The following is a 20,310-nucleotide window of genomic DNA, read 5'->3' as shown; positions in this document are numbered from 1 at the left end:
AAAGGAAAGGGGATAATGGGCATTTGGGCCACTTCTATATGTAAATTTACTTGTGCTTTCAGAGCTTGTCTGAGTCAATCACATATATGCTACTTCTATTCAACAATGAAGTGTTGGTGTACATACCCAACCCTATGACTTGATGGCTTAGAAAATATCCAGTTTATCACTGGCAGCTCACATTGCACAATAACTTGGTAGCTCAAGTGTTCAGTTTGTACCTAAGCCTAGTAATATACCAAGAGCTATTTCTCAAAAAAGGAGTAGTTATCTATGAATGAAAGCAGAGAATTGCTTTAAAATCCTAAAGGCCTGTGATTCGCTTGAAAAGGCCAATTAAAGGCTCCAAATGACATCACTGTATTCCACCAACACTTCAAGAACCATTGGGTGCGATGGATCTTATGGCCCAAATGGTAGAGTAGCTTTTACAGCAGCCTGGGTCTGATGCAAACCCTTCCCTTATTTTGGACTCCTCTGAAAAAGAAGCTTTTCAGAACATTTGTTAAATAGGCTAGAGTACCACACCCAAATGTGGAATATGTTCTCTCCAAAATCCAAAGAGATTCATCTGTTATCCCACACTAAATATTAGATAGAAAGCCAGTTAAAATATCGTTGAAAAAAAAAGAGGACATAATACAATACAATAACTAAAGCTGGCATATATATATACAGAACACTAAAAAACACAACTTGCACATTCTTCTCAGATGCACATGGGACATTTTGAAGAATTGATCTTATTTCATCCTTCACTGGAGAGTCTGACGACTGATTCCTAAAAGATCTACTGCTAGAGTCCATAGGCAGACCTGCCTGGTACTTGAGTCCATGGGGGGGTATATCTGGAGCCTGGGTCCATGGGGGACAGTCTAGAGTCTGGCTTCCAATGGCATGCCTGAGGCTTGCTTGGGTCCTCAGGAGAGGTCCTGGAGCCTTGGTCTATACGGCCCTATTTTGTGTTGGGTACAACTTCTGGACTGGAGCCAGGGTTCACGAGGTCTGTCTGGAATCTGGGCTTATAGGAATTTGTCTGGGAGCCTGGGACATTGGGGCCCTCCTGGAGACTGAGTTTTCAGGGAGTGGCTTGGGGCCCGGGGCTGTGTGGGCCAGCTTGGTGCTAGACTCCACTGGGGCCAATCTGGCACTAAAGTCCACTGAAACGTGATTTGAGCCTAGGTTCAAGACAGAAAACATGATATCTGGAACTTTAGGGACAGTCCTGATAACAAGACCTAGTTGGGTGGGTCTGGCTTTGCGGTCTATTGAGGGGGTGGTATGTAGAACTTGAATCTGCTGGGGCTGATCAGTACTAAAATTCAGTAGAATCAGCTTTTTATCTCAGTTCATGTGGATAAACTTGGAGCACAGATCTATGGGGACCAGCCTGAAATGTTGTTTCATAGGACCTGGCCTGACACTGGGGCAGACCTAGAGCCCAACTCCCTTGAAGCCAGACTGTCATGGGCGTCTACTATAGGGGATTGGAGCCTGAAATCTTAAGGGGATCCCTGTGGCATAATTTTGTGGAACCAAATTTGTATCTGAATCTGCTGGGCTTGGCTTGGAACTAGGTCTTGGTGACAGATTGATGCCTGGGTTTGTGAGACAGGCTGGAGGTTGGGGCTTCAGGAGATCATATCCTATCCCCTGGCATTGAGGTTTACTGAGGTGGGCCTGATGCTGGGGTCCATAGTGAAGTCGGAAGTCTAGTTCATTCTTTTTTCTTCTCCTGTTTCTTTCTTTCTTCCTCTATCTTTCTCAGCACTATGCTACAGGCACTTCGAGACGGGGTAATGTAGGTACAGTGAAACTGTTTTTCCTATCCTTTTCACTGCATATTTTCTCCTTTCTGTGCTCCACCTTTCAGAATCCAGATGGATTCTAGATGGATTCTGAAACTCTCATAAATTTGTGTGTGTGTGGCTATCAAATTAATGTTTCCATGAGGAGATGAGGCCTGAGACTTTTTTTTAAAATTAATTTTTATTGGTGTTCAATTTACCAACATACAGAAAAACACCCAGTGCTCATCCCGTCAAGTGTCCGCCTCAGTGCCCGTCACCCATTCCCCTCCAACACCCGCCCTCCTCCCCTTCCACCACCCCTAGTTCGTTTCCCAGAGTTAGGAGTCTTTATGTTCTGTCTCCCTTCCTGATATTTCCCAACATTTCTTTTCCCTTCCTTTATATTCCCTTTCACTATAATTTAAATTCAATTAGCCAGCATATAGTACACCATTATTCTCAAATGTAGTGTTCAACAAGTGAGACATCATATCCCTACATTTTGCTGATGTCATTCTCTAATAATTTATTGTTATTATTATTTTGTATCAAACTTTAACATTTATCCTTGAAACTTCTAACTATATTTATCTTAATGTTTTCTTTAGACTCTTCCATAAAATTAATTAATTGGGGAGTTTGAAGACAGCAGAGTGGGAGGGTCCTGAGATCACCTCTTCCACAGACACACTAAGGCAAAAACTACACCTATATGACTAAATCTGAAAATAACCTGACAATTAGCAAAGTTGACCTTCCATAGCTAGTCATAGATGAAAGCTACATCAGAAATTGTAGTGTGGTGGTGGTGGTGGGGGTATGCCTGGGTGGCTCAGTCATTTAAGCATCTGCCTTAGGCTCAGGGCATGGTCCCAGTGACTCTGTGTCAGGCTACCTGCTCAGCAGAGAACCTGCTTCTCCCTCTACTACTGCCTCTCCTCCTGCTCATGGTCCCCCCCTCTCTCTCATTTTCTTCTCTTTTTTAATTTATTTTTTAATTTTTAATTTTTTAATAAATTAATTTTTATTGGTGTTCAATTTGCCAACATACAGAATGAAACACAGTGCTCATCCCGTCAAGTGTCCCCCTCAGTGCCCATCACCCATTCACCCCCACCCCCCACCCTCCTCCCCTTACACCACCCCTAGTTCGTTTCCCAGAGTTAGGAGTCTTTATGTTCTGTCTCCCTTCCTGATATTTCCCACACATTTCTTCTCCCTTCCTTTATATTCCCCTTCACTATTATTTATATTCCCCAAATGAATGAGGACATACACTGTTTGTCCTTCTCCGATTGACTTACTGCACTCAGCATAATACCCTCCAGTTCCATCCACCTCGAAGCAAACGGTGGGTATTTCTCGTTTCTAAAGGCTGAGTAATATTCCATTGTATACATAAACCACATCTTCTTGATCCATTATCTTTTGATGGACACCGAGGCTCCTTCCACAGTTTGGCTATTGTGGACATTGCTGCTAGAAACATCGGGGTGCAGGTGTCCCGGCGTTTCATTGCATCTGAATCTTTGGGGGTAAATCCCCAACAGTGCAATTGCTAGGTCATAGGGCAGGTCTATTTTTAACTCTTTGAGGAACCTCCACACAGTTTTCCAGAGTGGCTGCACCAGTTCACATTCCCACCAACAGTGTAAGAGGGTTCCCTTTTCTCCACATCCTCTCCAACATTTGGTGTTTCCTGCCTTGTTAATTTTCCCCATTCTCACTGGTGTGAGGTGGTATCTCATTGTGGTTTGGATTTGTATTTCCCTGATTGCGAATGATGCAGAGCATTTTCTCATGTGCATGTTGGCCATGTCTATGTCTTCCTCTGTGAGGTTTCTGTTCATGTCTTTTGCCCATTTCATGATTGGATTGTTTGTTCTTTGCTGTTGAATTTAAGAAGTACTTTATAGATCTTGGAAACTAGCCCTTTATCTGATACATCATTTGCAAATATCTTCTCCCATACTATAGGTTGTCTTTTAGTTTTGTTGACTGTATCCTTTGCTGTGCAAAAGATTCTTATCTTGATGAAGTCCCAATAACTCATTGTTGCTTTTGTTTCTTTTGCCTTCGTGGATGCATCTTGCAAGAAGTTACTGTGGCCAAGTTCAAAAAGGGTGTTGCCTGTGTTCTCCTCTAGGATTTTGATGGAATCTTGTCTCACATTTAGATCTCTCATTATTTTGAGTTTGTCTTTGTGTATGGTGAAAGACAGAGGTTCCAGTTTCATTCTTCTGCATGTGGATGTCCAATTTTCCCAGCACCATTTATTGAAGAGACTGTCTTTCTTCCAATGGATAGTCTTTCCTCCTTTATTGAATATTAGTTGACCAAAAAGTTCAGGGTCCACTTCTGGGTTCTCTACTCTGTTCCATTGATCTATGTGTCTGTTTTTGTGCCAGTACCACACTGTCTTGATGACCACAGCTTTGTAGTACAACCTGAAATCTGGCATTGGGATGCCCCGAGCTATGGTTTTCTTTTTTAAAAATTCCCCTGGCTATTTGGGGTCTTTTCTGATTCCACACAAATCTTAAAATAATTTTTTTCCAACTCTCTGAAGAAAGTCCATGCTATTTTGATAGGGATTGCATGAAACGTGTAAATTGCCCTGGGTAACATTGACATTTTCACAATATTAATTCTGCCAATCCATGAGCATGGAATATTTGTCCATCTCTTTGTGTCTTCCTCAATCTCTTTCAGAAGTGTTCTATAGTTTTTAGGATATAGATCCTTTACCTCCTTGGTTAGGTTTATTCCTAGGTATCTTATGCTTTTGGGTGCAATTGTAAATGGGATTGACTCCTTAATTTCTCTTTCTTCAGTCTCATTGTTAGTGTCTAGAAATGCCATTGATTTCTGGGCATTGATTTTGTATCCTGCCACGATACCAAATGCTGTATGAGTTCTAGCAGTCTTGGGGTGGAGGCTTTTGGGTTTTCTATGTAGAGTATCATGTCATCGGCGAAAGGGAGAATTTGAATACTTCTTTGCCAATTTGAATGCCTTTTATGTCTTTTTCTTGTCTGATTGCTGAGGCTAGGACTTCCAGTACTATGTTGAATAGCAGTGGTGAGAGTGGACATCCCTGTCTTGTTCCTGATCTTAGGGGAAAGGCTCCCAGCGCTTCCCCATTGAGAATGATATTTGCTGTGGGCTTTTCGTAGATGGCTTTTAAGATGTCGAGGAATGTTCCCTCTATCCCAACACTCTGAAGTGTTTTGATCAGGAATGGATGCTATATTTTGTCAAATGCTTTCTCTGCTTCTAATGAGAGGATCATATGATTCTTGGTTTTTCTCTTGCTGATATGATGAACCACATTGATTGTTTTACAAGTGTTGAACCAGCCTTGTGTCCCGGGGATAAATCCTACTTGGTCATGGTGAATAATTTTCTTAATGTGTTGTTGGATCCTATTGGCTAGTATCTTGTTGAGAATTTTTACATCCATGTTCCTCAGGGATATTGGTCTGTAATTCTCCTTTTTGGTGGCGTCTTTGTCTGGTTTCGGAATTAAGGTGATGCTGGCCCCATAGAACGAATTTCGAAATACTTCATCTCTTTTGATCCTTCCATACAGCTTTAGTAGAATAGGTATGATTTCTTCTTTAAACCTTTGATAGAATTCCCCTGGGAAGCCATCTGTCCCTGGACTCCTGCGTTGTGGGAGGTTTTTGATGACTGCTTCAATTTCCTCCCTGGTTACTGGCCTATTCAGGTTTTCTATTTCTTCCAGTTCCAGTTTTGGTAGTTTGTGGCTTTCCAGGAATGCGTCGATTTCTTCTAGATTGCCTATTTTATTGGCGTATAGCTGTTCATAATATGTTTTTAAAATCGTTTGTATTTCCTTGCTGTTGGTAGTGATCTCTCCTTTCTCATTCATGATTTTATTAATTTGAGTCTTCTCTCTCTTCTTGTTAATAAAGCTGACTAATGGTTTATCTATCTTATTAATTCTTTCAAAGAACCAACTCCTGGTTCTATTGATCTGTTCCACAGTTCTTTTGGTCTCGATTTCATTTAGTTCTGCTCGAATTTTAATTAGCTCTCTTCTTCTGCTGGGCGAGGGGTCCATTTGCTGTTTTTTCTCTAGCTCCTTTATGTGTAAGGTTAGCTTTTGTATTTGAGTTCTTTCCAGTTTTTGAATGGCTGCTTGTATTGCAATGTATTTCCCCCTCAAGACTGCTTTTGCTGCATCCCAAAGATTTTGAACCGTTGTATCTTCATTCTCATTAGTTTCCATGAATCTTTTTAATTCTTCCTTAATTTCCTGGTTGACCTTTTCATCTTTTAGCAGGATGGTCTTTAACCTCCACGTGTTTGTGGTCCTTCCAAACTTCTTGTTGTGATTTAGTTCTAATTTCAAGGCATTATGGTCTGAGAATATACAGGGGACTATCCCGATCTTTTGGTATCAGTTCAGACCCGATTTGTGACCCAGTATGTGGTCTATTGTGGAGAAAGTTCCATGTGCACTTGAGAAGAATGTGTACTCAGTTGAGTTTGGATGTAAAGTTCTGTATATATCTGTGAAATCCATCTCGTCCAGTGTATCATTTAAAGCTCTCATTTCTTTGGAGATGTTGTGCTTAGAAGACTTATTGAGGGTAGAAAGAGCTAGATTGAAGTCACCCAGTATAAGTGTATTATTATCTAAGTATTTCTTCAGTTTGGTTATTAATTGGTTTAAATATTTGGCAGCTCCCACATTCGGGGTATATATATTGAGAATTGATTGTTAAGTCCTCTTGTTGGATAGATCCTTTGAGTATGAGATAGTGTCCCTCTACATCTCTCACTATAGACTTCGGGGTAAATTTTAGTTTATCTGATCTAAGGATGGCTACCCCTGCTTTCTTTTGAGGACCATTTGAATGGTACATGGTTCTCCAACCTTTTATTTTCAGGTTGTAGGTGTCCTTCTGTCTAAAATGAGTCTCTTGTGGACAGCAAATAGATGGGTCCTGCTTTTTTATCCAGTCTGAAACCCTGGGCCTTTTGATGGGGTCATTAAGCCCGTTCACGTTCAGAGTTACTATTGACAGATATGAGTTTAGTGTCATCATGATATCTATTCAGTCCTTGTTTTTGTGGATTGTTCCACTGAACTTCTTCTTAAAGGGGAATTTTAAGAGTCGCCCTTAAAATTTCTTGCAGAGCTGGTTTGGAGGTCACGTATTCTTTCAGTTCCTGTCTGTCTTGGAAGCTCTTTATCTCTCCTTCCATTTTGAATGAGAGCCTTGCTGGCTAAAGTATTCTTGGTTGCATGTTCTTCTCATTTAGGACCCTGAATATATCCTGCCAGCCCTTTCTGGCCTGCCAGGTCTCTGTGGAGAGGTCTGCTGTTACCCTAATATTCCTCCCCATAAAAGTCAGGGACTCTTTTTCTCTTGCTGCTTTAAGGATCTTCTCCTTATCTTTGGAATTTGCAAGCTTCACTATTAAATGTCGAGGTGTTGAAAGGTTTTTATTGATTTTAGGGGGGGATCTCTCTGTTTCCTGGAATTTAATGCCTGTTTCCCTTCCCAGATTAGGGAAGTTTTCAGCTATGATTTGTTCAAATACATATTCTGGACCCCTGTCCCATTCGGCGCCCTCGGGAACCCCAATTAAACGTAGGTTTTTCTTCCTCAGGCTGTCGTTTATTTCCCTTAATCTGTCTTCATGGTCTCTTAATTGTCTGTCTCTTTTTTCCTCAGTTTCCCTCTTTGCCATCAACTTGTCTTCTATGTCACTCACTCGTTCTTCCGCCTCGTTAAGCCTAAGTCATTAGGACTTCCAGTTTGGATTGCATCTCATTCAATTGATTTTTAATTTCTGCCTGATTAGATCTAAATTCTGCAATCATGAAGTCTCTTGAGTCCTTTTTGCTTTCTTCTAGAGCTACCAGTAGCTGCACAAAGGTGCTTCTGAACTGGCTTTGTGACATTTAATTGTAATCCAGATTTTGTAACTCTGTGGGAGAGAGGACTGTTTCTGATTCTTTCTTTTGAGGTGAGGTTTTCCTTCTAGTCATTTTGCTCAGTGCAGAGTGGCCAAAAACAAGTTGTATTGGGAAAAGGAGAAAAAGAGAGAGAAGGAAAGAAAAGAGAAAAAGAAAAAAGAGAAAGAAGAAAAAAGGGAAAAAAGAGAAGAAAAAGAGAAAGAAAAAGAAAGAAAGGTGAAAAAAAGGGGTGGAGGAAGCAATCAGAAATCAAAAAGAAAGAAAAAAACACAAAACAAAAGAAAAAACAAAAACAAAAACCACAGGGAGTATCTTCTGATTCTGTATACTTTAAGTCCTTTGACTTCCCCTGGAACTGGTCCGTCCAGCTGGTCTTCTGGGGGAGGGGCCTGTTGTGCTGATTTTCAGGTGTTAGCACTTGGGGGAGCTGCTCTGCCCCTGCCTGGTGCAGGGCTCAGTGGGGGTTGTTCACCCCGTGAGGCCCCAGGAGGAACAACCCCAGTGGCAGGGCCAGCTCTGCAGCCCTGGAGTCAGCTCCCGCAGTAGCTCCGGGGCTCTCCATCTGCAGGGCCTGGAGGCTCCTGGGCGGGGCTGCTGATCTGCTCAGCTCGGGGCAGGAGCGTCCTCGCTGTCCTGGGCCCTCCCGGCCTCTGCTTGTCCCGGGGGAGGCCGGATCCTGGGCTGTGTCCGGCGCCCTGTGCTCCGGAGCCTGCGCTGGTGGATTCGCGCTCCCGCCCCGCAGCCCCCTCCTTGGAGCCGCCGCCCAAGCCCCTCCGAGCTGCTCCAGGTCCCGCCGTGCGCGCGCTGCAGCCCTTAGGGAGCTCGACGCACTCTCCCGGGGCGCAGGTGCCTGTTAGTGTCCCAGGGAGCCCGAGGACATCCCCGCCCTCCTGGGTCCTGCTCCACCTCCCTGCGGGCCCCTTTCCGCCCGGGAAGGTTGGTGCAGCTCCTGCTTCTCCGGGACGGGGCTCTCCTGTCCTGGGGACACTCACCCCGGCCTCCGCCCGGCTCCTCGTGGGGCCCCTCCCCCTTGGAGGCCTTTTGTGTCTTTATTTCTTTTTCCCCGTCTTCCTACCTTGATGGAAGCGTGAACTCTTCTCACTGTAGCATTCCAGCTGTTCTTTCTTTAAATCTCCGGCCGAATTCGTTTGTTCTCTTTTTATCTCAAATAAATAAATAAAATATTTTTTAAAATGGTAGAAGGGGTGGAGACATATTTGGGAACCAGATACCCAGCATGACTAACTACATTTGGGAAGGACATCACAAGCATCAAGAAGCCAGAGCATCAGACCCACCACAGGAACCCACTGGGGATCTGCTTTGGAAAGATGAGTCCCTACAACATCTGGTCTTAAAAACAAGCAGAGCTAAATTCTGGGAGCTCTAAAACTCAGTGAGGCTTAACTCTGCTAGCTATAAAGGTCAATGTACTTAACTCCAAGAGAGCTACAGGACAATAGAAAAGAGTCTGCACCTTTAAAGAGCTAGCATACTAAATAACTCATCTGGGAAACAGCACAAAAGAAGCAGTTTTCAAAGTGCTTAGGGTATTGACTAATCTTAGAACGTGTGGCAGAAGGACAGAGTTCTGCAGGAAAGTTATAGAACCAAAGGGGTTAATTTGTACCATTTCTCTTCCACTCAATCAGCCTAGATAACAGAACATTTGGGGGAGTCAGCACTAACACTCCCCATCCACCTTGCTAATGCCAAGTGCCTAATCCCTCTATTCCCCCTCACATCTAACCAAGATATGCATTCTCTCAAAGCAGGTCCTTCTCCACCACATCCTGCAGTTAGGTCTATCCAGATCTGCACTACAAAGTATCTGCTGCTCTGGGGGATTTGGGTTGGTAGTAAATAAACACATTCATCAGCTGTGTGACCCCTTAGTGGTTGTGCAGGAAGCATGCTTTGTCCTTTGCTGTGTCTGCAACTGTGAGACAGAATAATTACAGTTAAGCTAGATGCCTGCCTCACTCTCCAAGATGCCTGCAGCAGCCTCAGAAAGACATGTCTATACCACAAGAATCAAATTCTTCCTGATGCATCCACAGAAGAAAGGTGGATCGTTGCAGTTGGCTGGGCTGAAAGCAATCATTGCTCAGCCACAACAGGAGGGTGCACACAGCCCACACAAAAGATACTCCTGGAACACCTGGTTTCAGTGACTGGGGAGATTGTACTATAGGGTATTATGGGACCAATTCTACAGAAAGTCCCTGATTTCAAGAATAGGGGACAAGCCCGAGGGATGCAGCTGATCTATCAAATGCATAGAAACAAACACAAAGAGATATATAAACTGAGGAGATAGATGAGTATATTCCAAATGAAAGAACAAGACCAGATTACATTAAAATAGCTAAATAAAATGGAGATAAACAATATATTTGTTAACAATTCAAAGTAATGATCATACATCCATTTCTGTATCAGTTAGAAGGACATTGGGTTTGAAGTTAGTGTTGAGGAGAGTAACTACTGTGAATTTCAGTGCTTCAATGAAACCTCCAGTGTGAGGCCTTCTGGCCAGACATCTGTGATTTCATTTTGCTAAAGCATTCACTGTTTTCTTGTGGATTTCAGCTTTCTCTAAGTTTGTTATGGCTGAATCAAGAAAGAAGGTATATGCATATTTCTATAGAAATTATGACTCCACAAACGATTTTGAGGAGATAAAGAAAGCTGGTATCTTTCAGAGTGCAAAGTGATTTTGTAATGTAAAGAATTATTTTGGGGATGCCTGGGTGGCTTAGTCCTTTAAGCTTCTGCCTTTGGCTCACATCATGACACCAGGATCCTGGGATCAAATTTTACATCAGGCTCCTTGCTGAACCTGCTTCTCCCTCTGCCTGCCAGTCCCACTCCTTGTGCTCTGTCTCTGAAAAATAAATAAAACCTTTAAAAAAGAATTGCTTTGGGTTGAGTCCCATGGATGATTTTCACTGCCTTGTGTTCCTGAACCATGAAACATATATATTAACTTATGAAATAGTTTATCTTGATAAATAAACAACTTACAACTTTAAAAAAAAAGGTCATAAAGATACTCATTGAACTTGTAGAACAAGTGGATAAACTCAGTGAGAACAACAACAACAAAATTTCAGGGACACTTGGGTGGCTCAGTGGTTTAGTGCCTGCCTTTGGCCCAGGGCATGATCCCAGAGTCCTGGGATCGAGTCCCACATCAGGCTCCCTGCATGGAGCCTGCTTCTCCCTCTGCCTATATCTCTTCCTCTCTCTCTTTTGTGTTACTCATGAATAAATAAATAAAATCTTTAAAAAATTAATCAGAGCTGAAAAATCCAACAAAAGACATTTCAAAAATGCACTAGAGGAAATAAAAAACAGATTAGAGGGTGTAGATTAACAATTTAGCAATCTTCAAGACAAGGTAATGGAAAACAAATAAGCTGAACATCAAAAAGACAAAAAAAAACAACGAATAATAAAAAATTATGATAACTTAAGGGGACACAGTGAGTGACATCAAATGTAGTAACGCTCACATTATAAAGATCTCAGAAGGAGAGAAGAGAGGAAACAGAAATAATAGCTGGCTTTGGGACGCCTGGGTGGTTCAGTGGTTGAATGTCTGCCTTTGGCTCAGGGCGTGATCCTGGAGTTCGGGATCCAGTCCCACATTGGGTTCCTTGCTTCTCCCTCTGCCTGTGTCTCTGCTTCTCTCTCCATGTCTCTCATGAATAAATAAATAAAACCTTCAAAACAAAAAGAAATAAGAAATAATAGCTGGCTGAGTAATATATCCTACCACTTGAAATGACACTGATGAAACTAAATGGTCTTATGCTAAGCAAAATAAGTCAATCAGAGAAAGAAAAATATCATTTGCACTCATATGTGGAATTAAGAAACAAAACAGGATATAGGGGAAGACAGGGAAAAATAAAATAAGATGAAATCAGAGAGGGAGACAAATCAAAAAAGACTCAACTCTAGAAAACAAACTGAGGGTTGCTGGAGGAGAGGTGAGTGTGGGATGGGGTAACTGGGTGATGGGCATGAGGAGGGCACATGATGTGAACAGCACATTGTCCTGTATGCTACTGATCAATCACTGAACTCTACCTCTGAAACTGACAATACACCATAAGTTCATTAGTTCAATTTACATAAAATAAAATTTTATAAAAAAAGGAATAAGAGATGAAAACATGGGCAGTCTGGGGAGCTCAGCAGTTTAGCAAGCCTTCAGACCAGGGCCTGATCCTAGAGACTGGGGATTGTGACCCACGTCAGGCTCACTGCATGGAGCCTGCTTCTCCATTTACCTGTGTCTGTGCCTCTCTCTATCTGTGTGTGTGTGTCTCTCATGAATAAATAAATAACAAATGAATGAATAAATAAATAAATAAATAAATAAATAAATCTTGAAAAAGGAGATTTGTATTTCCCTGATGGCAAGTGATGCGGAGCATTTCCTCATGTGCTTGTTGGCCATGTCCATGTCTTCCTCTGTGAGATTTCTGTTCATGTCTTTTGCCCATTTCACGATTGGATTGTTTGTTTCTTTGCTGTTGAGTTTAATAAGTTCTTTATAGGTCTTGGAATCTAGCCCTTTATCTGATACATCATTTGCAAATATCTTCTCTCATTCTGTAGGTTGTCTTTGAGTTTTGTTGACTATATTCTTTGCTGTGCAAAAGATTCTTATCTTGATGAAGTCCCAATAGTTCATTTTTGCTTTTGTTTCTCTTGCCTTCATGGATGTATCTTGAAAGAAGTTACTGTGGCCAAATTCAACAAGGGTGTTGCATGTGTTCTCCTCTACGATTTTGGTGGAATCTTGTCTCACATTAAGATCTTTCATCCAGGGATCCCTGGGTGGCGCAGCGGTTCGGCGCCGGCCTTTGGCCCAGGGCGCGATCCTGGAGACCCTGGATTGAATCCCACATCAGGTTCCCGGTGCATGGAGCCTGCATTCTCCCTCTGCCTGTGCCTCTGCCTCTTTCTCTCTCTCTCTCTCTCTCTGTGACTATCATAAATAAATAAAAAAAAAATTAAAAAAAAAGATCTTTCATCCATTTTGAGTTTATCTTTGTGTATGGTGCAAGAGAGTGGTCTAGTTTCATTCTTCTGCATGTGGATGTCCAATTTTCCCAGCACCATTTATTGAAGAGACTGACTTTTTTCCAGTGGATAGTCTTTCCTCCTTTGTTGAATATTAGTTGACCATAAAGTTGAGGGTCCACATCTGGGTTGTCTATTCTGTTCCATTGATCTATGTGTCTGTTTTTTTGCCAGTACCACACTGTCTTGATGACCACAGCTTTGTAGTACAACCTCAAATCTGGCATTGTGATGCCCCCAGCTGTGGCTTTCTTTTTTAAAATTCCCCTGTCTATTCGGGGTCTTTTCTGATTCCACACAAATCATAAAATAATTTGTCTAACTCTCTGAAGAAAGACCATGGTATTTTGATAGGGATTGAATTAAACATGTAAATTGCCCTGGGTAACATTGACATTTTCACAATATTAATTCTGCCAATCCATGAGCATGGAATATTTTTCCATCACTTTATGTCTTCCTCGATTTCTTTCAGAAGTGTTCTAGAGTTTTTAGGGTATAGATCCTTTACCTCTTTGGGTAGGTTTATTCCTAGGTATCTTATGCTTTTGGGTGCAATTGTAAATGGGATTGACTCCTTAATTTCTCTTTATTCAGTCTCATTGTTAGTGTATAGAAATGCCACTGAGTTCTGGGCATTGATTTTGTATCCTGCCATGCTACCAAATTGTTGTATGAGTTCTAGCAATCGTAGGGTGGAGGCTTTTGGGTTTTCTATGTAGAGTATCATGTCATCGGCGATGAGGGAGAGTTTGACTTCTTCTTTGCCAATTTGAATGCCTTTAATGTCTTTTTCTTGTCTGATTGCTGAGGCTAGGACTTCCAGTACTATGTTGAATAGCAGTGGTGAGAGTGGACATCCCTGTCTTGTTCCTGATCTTAGGGGAAAGGCTCCCAGGGCTTCCCCATTCAGAATGCTATTTGCTGTGGGCTTTTCATAGATGGCTTTTAAGATGTCGAGGAATGTTCCCTCTATCCCTACACTCTGAAGAGTTTTGATCAGGAATGGATGCTGTATTCTGTCAAATGCTTTCTCTGCATCTAATGAGAGGATCATATGGTTCTCCTTTTTCTTTTGCTAATATGGTGAATCACATTGATTGTTTTACAAATGTTGAATCAGCCATACATTCTGGGGATAAATCCTACTTTGTCATGGTGAATAATCTTCTTAATGTGTTGTTGGATTCTATTGGCTAGTATCTTGTTGAGAATTTTTGCATCCATGTTCATCAGGGATATTGATCTATAATTCCCCCTTTTGGTGGAGTCTTTGTCTCATTTTTGAATTAAGGTGATTCTGGCCTCATAGAATGAGTTTGGAAGTACTCCATCTCTTTTTACCTTTCAGAACAGCTTTAGTAGAATAGATATGGTTTCTTATTGAAACATTTGATAGAATTCCCCTGGGCAGTCATCTGGACCTGGGCTTTTGTGTCTTGGGAGGTTTTTGATTACTGCTTCAATTTCCTCCCTGGTTATTGGCCTGTTCAGGTTTTCTATTTCTTCCAGTTCCAGTTTTGGTAGTTTGTGGCTTTTCAGAAATGTGTCCATTTCTTCTAGATTGCCTAATTTATTGGTGTATAACTGTTCATAATATGTTTTTTATATCATTTGTATTTCCTTGGTGTTGGTAGTGATCTCTCCTTTCTCATTCATGATTTTATTAATTTGAGTCTTCTCTCTCTTCTTTTTAATAAGGCTGGTGAATGTTTTACCACCTCACACCAGTGGGAATGGGGAAAATTAACAAGGCAGGAAACCACAAATGTTGGAGAGAATGTGGAGAAAGGGGAACCCTCCTGCACTTTTGGTGGGAATGTGAACTGGTGCAGCCACTCTGGAAAGCTGTGCGGAAGTTCCTCAAAGAATTAAAAATAGATCTGCCCTATGACCCAGCAATTGCACTGCTGGGGATTTACCCCAAAGATACAGATGCAATGAAATGCCGGGACACCTGCATCCTGATGTTAATAGCAGCAATGTCAACAATAGCCAAACTGTAGAAGGAGCCTTGGTATCCATTGAAAGATGAATGAATAAAGAAGATGTGGTTTATGTATACAATGGAATATTACTCAGCCATTAGAAATGACAAATACTCACCATTTGCTTCGATGTGGATGGAACTGGGGGGTATTATGCTGAGTGAAATAAGTCAATCGGAGAAGGACAAACATTATATGGTCTCATTCATTTGGGGAATATAAAAAATAGTGAAAGAGAATAAAGGGGAAAGGAGAAAAAATGAGTGGGAAAATATCAGAATGGGAGACAGAACATGAAAGACTCCTACCTCTGGGAAATAAACTAGGGGTCATGGAAGGGGAGGTGGGCAGGGGGTGCGGGTGACTGGGTGACGGGCACCGAGGTGGGCACTTGCCGGGATGAGCACTGGGTGTTATTCTATATGTTGGTAAATTGAACACCAATAAAAAAATAAATTTATAAAAATAAAAAATGCTCATTTACATGAGTTATGTATAAAAATAAAACTTTTAAAACTGTCAAACATAAATAACGTGCTTTATGAACACATATTTTCAATAGAAACTCTTCAGCTAGCACTGTCTTCTTTCATTGAGTATTTCTTCCCTCTTCCTAGTGTCATCTTCTAAATACAATCTTATCTGTGGACTCCCTTTGGAGTACCAGAGTGTTACAGCATCATTAACAGGTTGGTGAGAACCCATGATAGTAACCATTAAATGACACAGCCTGCTTATTTGAGATGGATCAAATATAATTCTTATCCTTCACTTAAGTGGTATTTTGACTCAATTTCAATGGAAACTTCAGGGCCCTTCTCTGTACCAGATTCTCTCACCTCATTCTCTTCAGCAATTATGAAGGGGCCATGGTTAATATTGTTGGCACAATTAAAATTTGACATAGATTTTAAGTTTTCCAAAACTCAGCTTTGTATCTCTGTAATACAATGTCCAATGGATGGCTTCTGAAATAATTAAGGGATAAGTTGTTAGGTCGTTACTGCTCCTTCTGAGTGTTTCCTATTGATTGAAAAACTGCTTTTCTGTTATTTCAGTCATTTTAAAAAATAAAATATAATAAGTTCCTAGTGTGACAGCTATATATTGTATTTTCAATTTTTGACATATATCAATACTTTGGAAACATCTATAATACCTCCTGCTTAAAATTTTATTGTTAAAATATTTTCAAGCATTAATATTTTTATATCATAAACCTATGTTTTTATTTTTACTTTTTTAAATCAAATTATATAATTTTATTTTTTAAATAATAAATTTATTTTTTATTGGTGTTCAATTTGCCAACTTACAGAATAACACCCAGTGCTCATCCCATAAAGTGCTCCCCTCAGTGCCTACCACCCAGTCACCCCCACCCCCCACCCTCCACCCCTTCCACCACCCCTAGTTCGTTTCCCAGAGTTAGGAGTCTTCCATGTTTTGTCTCCCTTTCTGATATTTCCTCCCCATTTCTTCTCCCTTCCCCTCTATTCCCTTTCACTATTCTTTATATTCCCCAAATGAATGAGACCATATAATGTTTGTTTTTACCCTGTGTGCTCAATGTTTTTTTTTAAATCATGAACTATTCCAAACACAAAGTTTATTCTCTATTATCTTAAAAATAATATTAGTTTTTGTTAGCTACTTTAACTCATTCTATTACATACATTATAATGACATCAGGAAACTTTACAATCAGTAAATTACTTTGCATTACAAGTCTAGAAAATTAGGTCAATAATTAGATCAGTGGCTCATAACCCTTGGCAAACATGGCAAGCACTAACTGGCCTGCCAGTCAGATTCTTGAGCCCAATTTAACAGTTTATAATTCTGCTAATCTGATATGGGCACAAAAGTAGTATATTTTATGAAGTCAGTAGATGATTCTAATGCAAGTCATCAGAAAACCACTCTTGGGAAGCACTGACATAGTGTGAAGACTATTTTCACAGGTTTAAGAAAAATTCAGAGTCCTGTTAGAGCAAAACAACACTGGTAAATTTATCTGATCTTGATTATTTATCATTGTGTCCATTAATTTATTTTACCCAGGAATTATCCTGAAGTATCTATGTGCTAGGTGAATTTCTTTTTTCTTTTTCTTTTTCAACCAGGGATGCAAAAACTGGCCTTCCTTTCATGGGATCAACCTGAAACTTTTGGAAATACTAACTTGCACACTACCATCAATTATAAATCATGAAGAAAATTAATGTGCACAGTTCCCTTTCCTTCATCAGCACATCATCTAGGACAATTGGAAAGAAATTCTAAGATGGAGAGAGGAAAGGATAAACATTTTTTCCTGCAGATAAACTCAGTAAAATGAATTGACTTTTCCAAGATCTTGAAGGGATTATTTTTTTAACTGGCAAAATACCCCTTTGCTGGTGCATCTCTATTTTGTCTATGACTGATATTGGGATTTCTGTAATTTACTTTGAGGACTGATACCTCCCCATTAACTTTTTCAGTGCACTTAAAACATCCTTGTTCCTGAGACTATAGGCAAGAGGGTTTAGGAGTGGAGTGAGGACAGTTCCAAATAGAAAGAGACCCTGATTCAACTTTGGAGTCTTGGCAGAACCAGGTCTCATGTAGATGCACATACCTGGACCAAAATAGAGACCCACCACACAGAGGTGAGAAGAGCAGGTGGCTAGAGCCTTGTTCCTGCCCTCTGGGGAGTTCATTCGGAGTACAGCAAGGAATATGAGAACATAGGAAGACAAAATGAGAGATAATGGCAGAAGCAGAACAAGGATGCTTGTTATCACCACTGCCTTCTCATAGGCTGAGATATCCTCACAGACGATCCTAAGCACAGCCATGACTTCGCAGAAGAAGTGGGGAATCTCTCTAGGGTTGCAGATATTAAAATGCAAGGTAAAAAGAGTGTGACCCAGAGAAGTAAGTGCCCCTCCAGCCCAAGACATGGCAATCATCAGTAAGCAGACTCTAGGATTGATGATAACTGGGTACCGCAGAGGATCACATATAGCCACGTAACGATCAAAGCACATGAGAGTTATAAGGATGCATTCTGCAATGGCCACAGTCAGGGAGAAGAAAATTTGAGTCCCACAAGCCAGGAATGATATGTTCCGCCAACCAGAGAAGAAGTTGGCCACCATCTTGGGAACAATGCTAGAGGTCAAAGTCAAGTCCATTAAGGAGAGCTGACTGAGCAGGAAGTACATGGGGGTGTGGAGATGGGAGTACAACCAAATGAGGAGGATCAGAAGAGTGTTGCCAGTGAAGGCGGCCATGTAGATCAGAAGAATGATGGAGACCATGACTGTGATGTGTTTAAATTCAGGGAAGAAGCCCAGGAGAATGAAGTCTGTGGATTCTGTCTCATTCCTACTTCTCATGTCTTTCTGTAATAACAGAAAGAGAACAGAGTTATTAAAAATGTTATAGAAATGAAGTGGTTTCTTATTAAAATTTAAGAATGATAACAATGGCAAATATAAAACGACTCATCCATAATCACTTGAATCAGTTCTTAATATTTTTCTATACTCCTTATCCATGATTTTTCTTAAAAGATTTTTATTTATTTATTTGAGACAGAGTGAAAGAGAGAGTATGAGCTAGGAAACAGAGAAGCAGACTCCCTGCTGAGCAGGGACCGCCCCCCCCCCCACTCCTGCCCCATAGGTGGGACTCAGGCAGACACTTGACCAACTGAGCCACCTAGGCACCCCCTTATCCATGAATTAATGTACTTTTAGAAACCAGAGTGTACATGTTATAATGAAAGAAAAAATGTATGCTTATTTCCAGGTCAAATATCGTAGGCTTTATTTGACTTTGGAAAAAAAAAAGTTGCTCATTTAATTTATAGAAGAATTTTTCTGATTCTAAAACACTTATACTTTACTCAAGTCTTTTGGCTCTGGCCACTATAATTTAAGGAAAAATTGATCATTATAGCTACATCTTGTGTTATAGGCATTTATGATTATTTAAAATTTTAATCTAATTAGCCTTATTTTCCACCCAGAGAAAACACTTATTGTATTCACATGGTCTATAGTAAATTCAGATTATCAGTAAGGGAGAAAGTTTTCTTTCTTTCTTACCTTTTTATAACATTTTATTTATTTATTTGAGAGAGTGGGGAGGGGACCATGAGCAGGGCAAGGATCAGTGGGAGAAGCAGGCTCCATTCTGAGCAGGGAGTCCAATGTAGGACTTGATCCTAGGACCCCAGGATCATCACCTGAGCTGAAGGCGGATGCTTAACTGACTGAGCCGTCCAGGTGCCCAAGAAATTTTTCTTTCTACATGATCTTATAGGATTCTTTATGTTGTAGAATTCATACTCTTCTTAACCACTAGGTACAACTATTATACCACTCATGGGTACAGGGAAAATCTTTAGGGCTTCTTTCCCTCACATTTACATTTTTTTTTTCCTTTTTAGACTATCTTAGTCATATTTAGTCTTCTCCTCTAATACCTTTAAATGTTTTAAATATCTACACAACCTTTGATAAGTTTATTACAAGAGGGAAAATTCTCCACTTTTTGTATGAGACTCATATGACCTTGTTAAAAACCAGACAATGACAGTACAAAAAAGAGAAACTGTATTCATGAAAAGTTTCCAAAACTATAAAGAAAATAGTGAATCGACCATACTGGTGTATAAAAAAATAATCACTCAAATTTAAAATAAGGAAAGACTAACATCAGAATATGTCTAAAGTTGGTTCACCATTTAGAACAGATTAAAGAAAAAAAAAGTCTATGCCTTTTGCATTAGCAACAAAATTTTGATAAAATCTATTATTAAATCATTATTTTAAAACCATCCTAACAAAATGGTAGTGAAATAAAATAGTGTCCTATTATCTTATCTTCTTGAAAAACTGTGAAATTTATTTTTTCATGAAATTCTTGAAAATATTATTTCTAAATTGTTAGGTGACTCCTCTCTTCTGGAACCTGTGTGTATGTATGTGTGTAAACATTAACAGTGAAATTAAAGTTGCCTTTGTTTTTTTGTTTTGTTTTGTTTTTTGTTTTTTACAGAAGGACTAAAAGAACCTGTTGCTTATGTTTATCCAGTACTCTCTCCTAAGAAACAGTATGTTCAAATACTAGGTCATTGATTACTTTTCTAACACTTGCACAGTTTGATTTCAACTCATTGCTTCCATGAGGATACTTGATATTCATTTGTTCACCAAAAAGAGTAACCACTTTTGAAGAAATTATGATAACAAAAATACCAAAATCTGCTCCCTTTGCTCACACTAAGAGCCTGAGACTTCTTGTGAAGCACCTAAGGCCTCTGTGTGGTGGCACTGCCAGAAATAGCTGACTGATAGCCAATATTCTTTACATACCCAACTTTTATTATAGCATTCTGTGTGGATCCCCTTCAAACCAAGAGATCACATGCCAATCATAATCTGCTTCCTGTCACTGGGTGTTTGATTGACTGGATGAG

At 40.3% G+C, this 20,310-nt stretch overlaps 1 protein-coding gene across 1 annotated transcript; it reads right to left on the bottom strand.

Annotated features, from left to right (window-relative positions):
• Window positions 1-17,281: 17,281 nt before the first annotated feature.
• LOC112911017 (olfactory receptor 2M5-like) lies at window positions 17,282-18,220 on the bottom strand. The gene has a single exon (XM_025987335.2). It carries the CDS (start codon window positions 18,218-18,220, stop codon window positions 17,282-17,284), a length of 939 nt encoding a protein of 312 aa, XP_025843120.2.
• Between the last annotated feature and the right edge of the window lie 2,090 nt (window positions 18,221-20,310).

Source organism: Vulpes vulpes, chromosome 7 (genome assembly GCF_048418805.1).
Source record: "Vulpes vulpes isolate BD-2025 chromosome 7, VulVul3, whole genome shotgun sequence".
NCBI lineage: Eukaryota > Metazoa > Chordata > Mammalia > Carnivora > Canidae > Vulpes > Vulpes vulpes.
The sequence above is the reverse complement of the archived record's forward strand: the minus strand, read 5'-3'. Positions and strand labels throughout refer to the sequence as shown.